This window comes from Dermacentor variabilis, chromosome 7, assembly GCF_050947875.1.
Source record: "Dermacentor variabilis isolate Ectoservices chromosome 7, ASM5094787v1, whole genome shotgun sequence".
In the NCBI taxonomy this organism is placed as follows: Eukaryota; Metazoa; Arthropoda; class Arachnida; order Ixodida; family Ixodidae; genus Dermacentor; species Dermacentor variabilis.
The window spans coordinates 146,250,688-146,261,668 of NC_134574.1; the positions used below are offsets into that span (position 1 = coordinate 146,250,688).

The window sequence follows — 10,981 nt, forward strand, 5'->3', positions numbered from 1 at the left end:
ATTCGTTCACGATAGCGTAAATACGGATGCAGCTTTTTTTTAGTAGGCAGTGCGCGTTAAACAACTGAGACGTAAGGCTCCTAATATACATAAGTACCTACATTATCTATCGGTACCTAGGGCGACACCTGCAACATCCACTCCCCCCCCCCTCCCCCTCGGTTCCGCGATAGTGGCAGTGACCTTCCAGACAAATACCCAACTGGAATAACAAAGTTAGAAGCATCTCCCTTGGTGTGAGAGCGGACAAAAGCAACTTCACAGAGCGACCAAGACATCTCTACAGCATCCATGGGTCGCACCTAGTCGGGACAGAAAAACAAATACAGTGATGTCAGGAGTACGAACAGCTGAGATCTTGATTGATGTTCAAGCGGTTAGCTTGGATTTATGCAGACATAACGATAAAAATCAGCAGATGAAAGCATTTTTAGAAATTCCGAATAAATCAGGACAACCGCCTGTAAAGCTTCTGCGGAATTGTCCATGGCCTCGGTGGAACCAAGAATGGCCCAGAGGATTCATGCGACATAGGCCGAATTTTACGCATTACGCCATAAATTTTACGTCCAGCACATGCTTGTGGGTTCTTCCTCCAGGAACTGTGCAACAGTCACTGTCTTGTGCTCGCTCTTCACCGAACTTTGAACGAAGGCCGCGGTATCTGTTCTCCCGAGACTCCGGCTTCGCAGGAATACATCTGGCGAGAGTATGCCTGGCCAGAGAACGTCTGGCCGGAGAACGTCTGACCGGAAGACGTCTGACCCGAAGACGTCTGACCCGAAGACGTCTGACCCGAAGACGTCTGACCCGAAGACGTCTGGCAGGAGGACGTCTTGCAGGAGGACGTCTGGCCGGAGGAACCTGTCCCAGGAACACCTGAACATAATCGTTTGTATGAAGTCAAATCCCAAACGGTACACAGTTGATCGCTTTACGAAGGAAAGAAAGGAGTTTGCTGCTTGCTTTCGTTTCTTAATTTATTTGCAATAGATCGATTGTTCAACCTTCAATATACATTAAACCCTTAACTAGACATACGCAGCGCCACCAGCTCCACTCTTTGACCCCATATATTTGACCCCTTGGAAGTTTTAGCTCGGGCCCAGCCGAGGAAGCAGCCCTACTCCGACACGGTCTATTCAGATACATGTAAAACGCAAAAACGCTTTTATACGATAACCCCTGGGCCGATATTAATGAAATTTGTCGCATTTGAGAGAGAACGTTAAATTCTAGTGACCGTTGGAAGCGGAATTTCAATATAGGGCCTGAATATTGTTTAAAATTTCAAAAATTTGAGCATTAAAAAAAATAGCACGAAGCTCACAAATTAATAGCTCTCCACCAAGAGCAGTTACTGCGGTTCTGTAAACGGCATCCATTAGATTATTCAAAGCAGACAAATTCATTGCGTCAATTTATATCTTACGTGAATTGCTTACGTTGTGTACAAGCGTTCTGCAAAAGCTGCATTTCCATATTACCAAATTTTTAGAGATTCATGTGTAACACATCGATTTTGTCCGCTTTAAATGTACTATCAGATGCGATGGACAAAATTGTAATATCATTTTTCAGTGCTGAGTTAGAGTGTTGGAAACTTGAAAGTTTCGATTCCTAAAAATTTACGATTTTTGTCAGTTTTTAGTAAATTTGACGACTAAATAAAAAATTCCATACCAACAGTCACTAGGTCTTAAGTTTTTCTCTTAAATGCAACAATCCCAGTCAAGTTCGGCGCAGCGGTCGCCGAGAAAAACGAATTCTCCTTTTATATGTACTTAAATAGAAGCACCCGAGCTAAAGCTTCCTCTTAAGAGGAAGTTTCAGGCCCTAAATCGAAATTCCGCTTCCAACAGTCACTAGAATTTAACTGTCCCTCGCAAATAGAACAAATTTCATTAAAATTGGTCCAGGGGTTATCTCAGAAAAACGTCGGAGTTGGGCCCTAGCTAAAGCATCCTCTTGAGAGGAAGCTTTAGCTAGGGCCCAACTCCGACGCGGCCCATTCAAATACACGTAAAACGCAAAAACGTTTTTCTGAGATAACCCCTGGACCAATTTTAATGAAATTTGTTCTATTTGCGAGGGACAGTTAAATTCTAGTGACTGTTGGAAGCGGAATTTCGATTTAGGGCCTGAATGTTGTTACTTGAAGAAAAGAGCGCTACGAAGACGCGGACTAAAAGAACATATACGACGGACAAGGCGCCTTGTCGGTCGTACATGTTCTTCTTTTAGTCCGCGTCTTCGTAGCGCTCTTTTCTTCAAGTATGCAAAACCAACTCGCCCACATCAAGCTTCTGCTGCTTCAGAATGTTGTTAAAAATATTTTCAAATATGCGACAGTTCGAAAAAAAAAATAGAAGCACGAATTTAATAAATTCATAGCTCTGTATCTAGAACAGATATCGCGGTTCTGTAAACGGCCTCTATTAGACCATTCAAAGCGGACAAATGCGGTATGTCATTCTACATCTTATATGAATTTGTTACATTGTTTGCACGGGTTCTGCAAAAGCTGTATTTCCGCATTACAAAATTTTTTGAGGTTCATGTGTAATATATCACTTTTGTCCGCTTTAGATGTACTATTACATGCGATTCACAGAATGGTGATATATTTTTTCGTTGCCGAAAGACAGAGCTCTAAACTGAATAGTTTCGGTTTCCAAAAATTTTCAATTTTTGCCAACTTTTCATAAAGAATTGACGATCTAAATAAGAAATTCGAAACAAGAGTCACTGGATCTTAAGTTTTTCTTTTAAATTCAACAAACCCCGTCAAGTTCGGTATACAGCGGTTGCCGAGAAAAACAAATTCTCCTTTTTGCATGTATTTAGATGGGATCACCTGAGCTAAAGCTTCCTTAGAACGACAGAAAGCTGAGCTAGTTGGTAAGGATTCATTATGCAAAAAAAGAGATGAGGCGTGCAGACAGGACACAATTTGCTTAGAAAACTCATATTTATATATAGCAGGAGGTCCCGATACAGTCTGACTATGGGACCTCCTTCTGTATATTATTTTTTTATAACCTGTTATCTATAATGAATTCAGTGAATAAAAAAATTTACGTAAAGAAAGTTGAGAAGTGGACAACACGAACGCCGTAAGGATTCATTATGCAGAAAAGAGGTGAGGCTTGCAGACAGGACATAAGGATTCATTATGCAAAAAAGTCCACTTCTCTGCTCTTGCGTCCTGTCCGCAAGCCTCACCTCTTTTTTGCACAATGAATCCTTACGGCGTTGGTGTTGTCCACTTCTCTACTCTTGTGTCCTGTCTGCACGCCTCACTTCTTTTTTGCATAATGAAAGCTTCCTCTTAAGAGGAAGCTTTAGCTCGAGTGTTCCTATCTAGATACATGTAAAAGGAGAATTCGTTTTTCTCGGCAACCACAGCACCAAATTTGACGAGGTTTGTTGCATTTAGGAGAAAAACTTAAGATCTACTGACTGTTGGTTTCAAATTTTTGAGTTAGATTGCCAATTATTTATTAGAATTTGGCGAAAATCGAACATTTTCAAGAAACGAAACCATCAAGTTTACAACTGTGTAACTCAACAGCCAAAAATGATAATACGATTATGTGAGTTGCATCTAATAGTACATCTAAAGCGGGTAAAATTTATATGCTACATATGAATATAAATATTTAATAAAATGGAAATACAGCTTTTGCAGAACCCTCGTAACCAGCGTAACAAATTCACGTAAGGTGTAAAATGACATATGGAATTTGTCCGCTTTGAATGACCTAATGGATGGCGTTTACAGAACCGAGAAATCTGTTCTTGATGCAGAGCTGCGAATTTGTAAACTTCGTGCTTCTATTTTTTTCAAACGGTCGGATATTTGAAAATCATTTTAACAACATTCAAGCCCTAAATCGAAATTGCGCTTCCCACAGTCACTATAGAATGTAACTTTCTCTCTCAAATGCAACGAATGTCATTAAAATCTGTCAAGGGGTTAGCTCAGAAAAACGTTTCTGCGTTTTACGTGCATTTGAAAGGGCCGCGTCGGAGTTGGGCCCGAGCTAAAGCTTCCTCTTAAGGTAGTATCTGTTGAGTGGCGAACTTTGGAACCTACCGCTAGGTGTCGTCTCGTCGTGCTCGGACGCTTCGCCGAGCGTCCGCTGCGCCGCGATGCTGAAGGCGTCTCTCCAGCTCAATCCGGCGCTGCGTTGCTCCCTGCAGCGGCCGCAGAAGCGCCAAGTAGCTGCCACGTCCGCGCACAAGGTCTTGGCCATGTCCCAGGTCATCAACAGCGACAGGACCATGGCGGAGACCCACACGCAGGCGCCGATCGCGTTGTCGCGCGCGAAGTGGTTCAGTCGGTGGCCGTACTCCTGGTGGTGCGACTGCGGGATTCGGAACGGACCCAGAAACCGAAGGTAACGTTCGGTGCGGTCTTTGCATAACTATAGAGCCACGGCGTCCTACTTAGGATACCCCAGGCTTACTTTATCGAAGCCCTTCAATAACAACAAAAAGAGGAGATTTAGAAAAGACAGTGCAAGACATGGCTTAAGACGTATGGTGTTCGGTCGTCAGGGGTCGGACGACCGAACACCATATGTCTTAAACCATGACTTGCACCGTGTTTCTTTAAACTTTTTTTGTTGCTGAACAGCTTGGATAACATTAGTTGGGACACTCTATATACGCTATGTGCCTGCCGGATCCCTAAAAAAATAAAATAAAAAAAACTGTAGTCGTCAATGGAGGTGCCACTTATGTAGGGTGAGAACCACGATATTTTAGGCACGGTATAACGACAAACCTTGTCGTCGCTCTATCATGCGCCATCGGCGGAGAACAGCAAAATTATCTGTGCTCTAAACAAAGTGGCAGCTTTGCCCGAACAGCGAAGCATTGATTGCGATAACAAATTATTAGGCAACTACATGCAGTAACGTTAGAAGCTTTATCAGCACTACAAATTAGCTGCTGTGAATATTCGCTTACTAAATAAATTAACAAGCACGGTGTCACGAGCAAACAGGCAAACATGAACACATCCCACTCGTTATTCCCAGAAAACGAAACTATGAAGTTTTCCCACTCTATCTCAGTAATAAAGATACCACACTCCTATAAATTGCACCTAATAGTACATCTAAAGTGGACAAAATTGATGTATTATACGTGGCTCTTATATACGCCACAAATCTGTGACTAGGACTTTCACAACACCCTTGCAAATATCCTAAGAAATTCCCTTAATATATAAAGAAAATAGCAAATTTGTCCGCTTTGGATGTTCTAGTGGATGCATTTTACAGAAGTTCGATATCTATTCTCCGTACAAAGTTGCGGATTTGTAGACTTAGAGCCTGTATTTTTTTCTCGAACAACGATTTTCGGCAATTTTCGTAAAACAAATTCAGGCCCTAAATCAATATTCCGCTTCCGCCAGTCACTAGGGTTTCACTTTCTCTCTCAAGTACTACAAATTTCACAAAGTTAGCCAGAAGGCTATCTCAGGAAAGCATTTCTGCGATTACATGTATTTGAATAGGTGGCAATGGCGATTGCCAAGGCTATTGCGGGGCGCGCGACAGCGCGTGGTGAAACAACCCTCCTCCCCTCCTAGCGGCGCACCCCTGGTATCGAGAGTGACGCCTGCGCGCATGCGCGTCCCTCCGAGACTGCAAGCGTGCATGTTTCCGCGCTTCCTCCCTGCGCGCCGGCGATATCCGAATGTAGCTGCAAGGTGCCCCTCTTGCAATTGGCGCTGCCTTGAAAGCAATCGTCTTACGTGACCGACGGACGGACGGACACTTTTCCTAGCTGGGTAGGTATATAAATGCCTACGTCCTTAAAATTCGCCCGTGCTGTAAGCTCACATGTTCCCTCTAACAGTGGACCATGCATCCTGTACACAGGGATCGTACACTTGCCCGCAAAATATTGCGGGGCGCGCGACAGCGCGTGGTGAAACAACCCTCCTCCCCTCCTAGCGGCGCACCCCTGGTGTCGAGAGTGACGCCTGCGCGCATGCGCGTCCCTCCGAGACTGCAACCGTGCGTGTTTCCGCGCTTCCTCCTTGCGCGCCGGCGACATGCGAATGTAGATAGTTTTCGGATAATCGAAAAAGAAAAGAAACTGCTTAATACGGTGGTCTTCCTCGTACCTGTAGCATCGCGCCTTCGTCAGACATGGAGATCTTCTGGTAGAGGCAGGAGGCCCTCCGGAACGTGTCCTCCGGATCTCGCCCTGCCAGCGCCTGCTTGCACCACGACGGCAGCACGCACTTCACCGGCGCGTACAGACCGGTCAGCGTGCGCGGCTGGCAGAACAGGTACTTGCTGTATCCCTCGTAGGTGTACAGCAACACCGTGAGGACGATGCGCACCAACATTCTCTGCGGAAGGGCACAAGCGGTTTACACAAAGTGTTTTGGCCGCTGTGACTCCGCTTCGTGCTGAAACACTTTGAATCGTGGAAGCATTGGCGAGTATAGGTCCCCCCGGAGCAAGAAAAGCCGGCACGAGAAACGGAGTAAGGTTTAATAAACTTAGCATGGCTTAAGAGTACCTAGCAAGGACCAGAAGCTTAGAACGACAGAAAGCTGAGCTAGTTGGTAAGGATTCATTATGCAAAAAAGAAGTGAGGCGTGCAGACAGGACACAAGAGTAGAGAAGTGGGCAACACGAACGCCGACTATCAACTGAAGGGAGCACTGAGGCGAAAAAAGAAAGAAGACACAAAACTCATCTACGCATGCTCAGGAATGGTAACACCACGTGTCAGTCGGGTACACGTGCCGGTCTACGTGAGAGATAACTGTTAAGGCACTTAATCTCTTCCTTATGTAAAGTAATCGAAGGCTGAATCACGCACGCACTTCCACCATTATAGATATGCCATGCCTCTACCATAAGACGCGTATGTTCATTCTTATGGTTGTACAATATCGCGCATTCATCTAACTTTGGCAAGCAGTTACAATCTCGGCAATGTAGCGAAAGATTAGAAGGCGATCCACCGGTTAACGACCTTTTATGTTCCATTAGCCTCTGATTGATAGACCGTCCCGTTTGCCCTACGTAGAACTGGCCACAGCTAAGGGGAATTTTATAAACCACACCCTCCGATAAATTAATGTCACGTATATATATATAGAATTCATGTGCAGTCCAGGCACGGCACACGATCGTTTCTGACTCCACACACATCGGTATGGGGCTCGACGCAGCTGGGATCGACCCCGCGACCTCTAGCTCAGCAGCATGGCGCCACAGCCACCGGGCTATAATACCGCGGTGGTTTGTAACCGATTGCGACTGTACAGGCGCGGCCACTGCTAGCGGAAACACGGGAGCCCGTGGAAGCGCTCAGGGAAGCGGCGTCACCGGGGCCTCGTGAAGTCTTGGCAAACGACTCACCACAGCAGACGACTCACCATAGCAGACGACTCGCCGGGCTTTTCGCCAGTCAATTTGATTGTGCCTATAGGTCGCAAGACTTCACGCCGGTGGTGCCACCCTCCGCGGAGCATGTCACGCACTCCCGTGTTCACGCTAGAAGTGGCCGCGCCTGTACTTGTATCTGTGTTGCATTGATATCGAGATGCACTGCCAATGACTCACCTCGAAGAAAGTCACTAGCAGGGGAATGTTTCCGCTCCTGGAGACGATCAGCAGGACGTTGACGAGCAGTCTGATGAGGAATGCGACGGTGGTCAAGACGGCGTCCTCCGCTTCGCGCATCTCTTCGACGAACAGCGACACAACCCCCACGGGCAGGACGAAGAGGAACGTCTTGATCACGATCAACGAAGGCACCTCGAGGCCGACCAGCAGTCTCAGGGGTGACGGGAAAACCCGCAGCGCCATTTTGTGCAGCAGCATGAGCAGAGGCTGGACCTGCGCGTGGTCGTCAACAACGGCGCGCTACGCAAGTTTCTCTACACGGAAGCCATAAAAAGAGAGAAAAAGTTAAATTAAAGAAACAAGAAAGAAAGTTGGAAGGTGATTCAACCACTGGATGAAAAGTCCCTGGAAGACACTGTCTCCCACGTCGAGTTGGGGATGAGAATGGGGCGTATGAACCGAATAATTTATTCCGAGAACCTCGCTACGTTTGACAACGTTGCGACAACGTTTGATCGACGTCAGCTAAAAACTGAATCGTGATCGAGCTTTCCGTCATCAGTTATGATCATCGTCATCATTATTGCCATCATCATCAGCAGCGCGGCTTTCAGTAATAAATTTTATGGGGAGGGGCTACCCTATCATCGGTATTGGCCCACGGAAGAGGCTAGAGAACAGAGGTTAGAGACGGACGCATATCCGGTACACAAAAGTGGCTGTAACTCGCTTATCAACGCAGGTCGAACGAGGGAAGCCTCAACCTAGGAAAAAGAACTTGTTGCTGGACAATTTTGGGCTCTTTGCTGTAAACAATGCTTTTAACGCGGGATAAGCAGGCACCGCACAGGGAACACTAACACCACGACACACACGAGCTACAATACCAACAGTCTAATTTCTCGCCCACAACCAATAAGATCGACAGCCCAACCAACGTGACTCTCCCCTCGCCTTTCTTTCTTTTGATATGTTCATCAGGCCCACTGTGCGAATCGCAATTGTCTGGAGTGGTCAGGTGGCCGAATTGCCCGCCATCATCTTCTGAAAAGAAAGAAAAGAAAGAAAAAAACACAAGCACAGGCTGATGCCGCAATGAGACCACGCTTGGTCACGCCGCAGGCTAAGTCCATTCGCCGCTGCCGGGGAACGGACGCTGCCGCAGTCCGCAGCCAACCACTCAACCATTCTAGCCACTTGTGATCCAGACTGTGCTAAAAAGAGAAAAAAGAAAGCCTGTATAGTCTACATAAAAAAGGTGCTTGTTTCTTGCGACGTGTCAGCCTATTTGTATTCCACAAAGGTATGTTATTTTTTGCAAGCACGCCTGCTGAATATAGCAAAGAAAAACACGTAACGATGTTTTGAGTGTCCCTGCATTGCCAATGCGCGAAGAATTAAACATTGGGTAGTGGCGCTTTTCTGGGTCGCCGTAAAAAAAAAAAAAAGAAGAACCCACATTGTACAGCACTCTCAGCCTCAAGGCCGACATTGACGAAGTCTCCTTGTCGAAACGATGGCTCCGGGCTGAGGCGTTGTCTTGCTCGGCCATTGCAGATCGCTTCACAAAAGAAGCTTCTGACAACTGTCGCACGAGGGGTGTTCCCCAATCAAGTATATTCTGGTCGACAGTCTAGCGGCAACCGAAAAGTGGAGGTACGGAGTGCCAGGTATAGCCGACGGTCAACCGACCAAGTGCGCTATTTCTGGGCACTTTCATATTCCGTCATATTGTCAAACTCGCCACGTTGTCAGTTCTCATTGGCTAACAAGGCTGTCTACACACCGCCTCTGATTGGGCCGAAACGCCGCGACGACGAAAAATCGTCATCATCAGCCTATTTTTATTTCCACTGCAGCACGAAGGCCTCTCCCACCAATCTCCAAATTACCTCCGTCTTAAGGTAGCCGATTCCAACTTGCGCCTGCATATTTCCTAATTTCGTCAGCCCACCTTACTTTATGCCGTCCTCGACTGGGCTTCTTCCCTTGCCTTGGTATCCATTCCGTAACTCTAGTGGTCCACCGGTTGTCTAACCTACGCTAAATATGGACCGCCAAGCGTCGACGGCTCACCACGAACGAGAGGATGCAGGCCAGAATGATGGGCGTGACGGCGTTGTCGAGGCGCGTGTAGGCACTCATCTGGCAGGGTCTCACGCTGCCGACCGACGGCGGGTGGCCCTTGCAGCAGGCGCTCGCGTGAAGGCTCCGCTGCGTCTTGGCCTCCTCGGCGTCCGCGGCGTCCCACTCGCCTTCGTCCTGCGCCTCGTCCTCCTCCTCGCCGTCCATGATGGCGCGCAGCACCTCCCACTCCTGGTTGGCCTCCATTCCCTGCAGGACGGCTTCCACCGCCTGCTCGCAACAGTCGGCCATCACCTGACTGTCGTCGTCTGCTACCTGGAGAGAAGGAATCCAGGGAAAACAGGGGCAAGGCGGGAGATGGAAGTTCGAAACGATCAGTAAAGCGAGACAAGGTGAAAGCAGGAACCAACGTTTCGACAAGTGCGCTTGTCTTCTTCAAGACCTGCCTTGAAGAAGACAAGTCCACTTGTCGAAACGTTGGCTCCTGCTTTCACCTTGCTCTCGTATTACTCATCGTCTGGAGAGAAGGAGTAACACACGGGCAGGATTTCGGGATACGCACACGTTGGGTCAAAGGGGAGCAGACGAAAAAAAAATCATATCTAAGGAACAAAATTAGTTATGCAAGATGAATCGCGGTTACACATTTACTATAGAGACCCACTAAGGCATTCATGGTGAAATTCCAGTGGCATGCCTCAAAGCGCGCAACTTCCCAGGTTGCTTGATTATTTTACAACACAGCCTATGAAAGTCTCGTAGGCTGTGTTGAGAAAGAAAGAAAGAAAGAAAGAAAGAAAGAAAGAAAGAGAGAAAGAAAGAAAGAAAGAAAGAAAGAAAGAACACTGAGTTTGTCTCCAGAGGGGCACGCCAAACTACAGCTGCTCACTGATGCCTGTTGACTACAGAAACTGCATTAAATTAATGCACTCGTCGCGTCTTTTCACCTGGAGTGTCTTGCCAGGCTCCTCAGCAGCAGCGGCGTCGATGACACGTGGTTCCGGGTAGACGGTGGAAGGCTCTGGCTGCCGTTGCTGCTGTTCCTGGTCTGCCGGGACCTCTCCTTCCATCTCTGGTCCCTTTAGGTATCGGCGGCGGGGCTGAGCATGCGAATGTCCCAAGGTCGGCCTGAACGGCCTCCCCAGTCAGGCAGTTCGCCTCCTTCCTGGCGCGATGCACGGTGGTCTAACCGTGCCGACGTCCCTTGGGGACATCACCGCGACTTGATGACGAACGTGATGATGAGCTCTTTCATGGAACGTACCCACAAGTGGGGAGTGATCTAAGGC

The 10,981-nt window shown here is 47.4% G+C and overlaps 1 protein-coding gene across 1 annotated transcript; it reads right to left on the reverse strand.

Moving 5' to 3' along the window:
- Positions 1–303: 303 nt before the first annotated feature.
- LOC142588878 (uncharacterized) lies at positions 304–10,762 on the reverse strand. Its single transcript, XM_075700696.1, has 6 exons — positions 10,640–10,762; positions 9,684–10,007; positions 7,605–7,880; positions 6,146–6,376; positions 4,100–4,370; positions 304–879 (listed from the first exon to the last, which is right to left on the reverse strand). Exons 1-6 carry the CDS (start codon positions 10,760–10,762, stop codon positions 635–637), a joined length of 1,470 nt encoding a protein of 489 aa, XP_075556811.1. The 3' UTR covers positions 304–634.
- Between the last annotated feature and the right edge of the window lie 219 nt (positions 10,763–10,981).

Excerpts from the sequence above, each read along its gene's own strand:
- LOC142588878 (XM_075700696.1), bottom strand. The coding sequence starts at position 10,762 with ATGGAAGGAGAGGTCCCGGCAGACCAGGAACAGCAGCAACGGCAGCCA. Across the intron at positions 10,008-10,639 it reads AGCCTGGCAAGACACTCCAG|GTAGCAGACGACGACAGTCA; the intron begins GTGAAAAGACGC and ends CCTTCTCTCCAG. Across the intron at positions 6,377-7,604 it reads TGCTAGTGACTTTCTTCGAG|AGAATGTTGGTGCGCATCGT; the intron begins GTGAGTCATTGG and ends GCCCTTCCGCAG.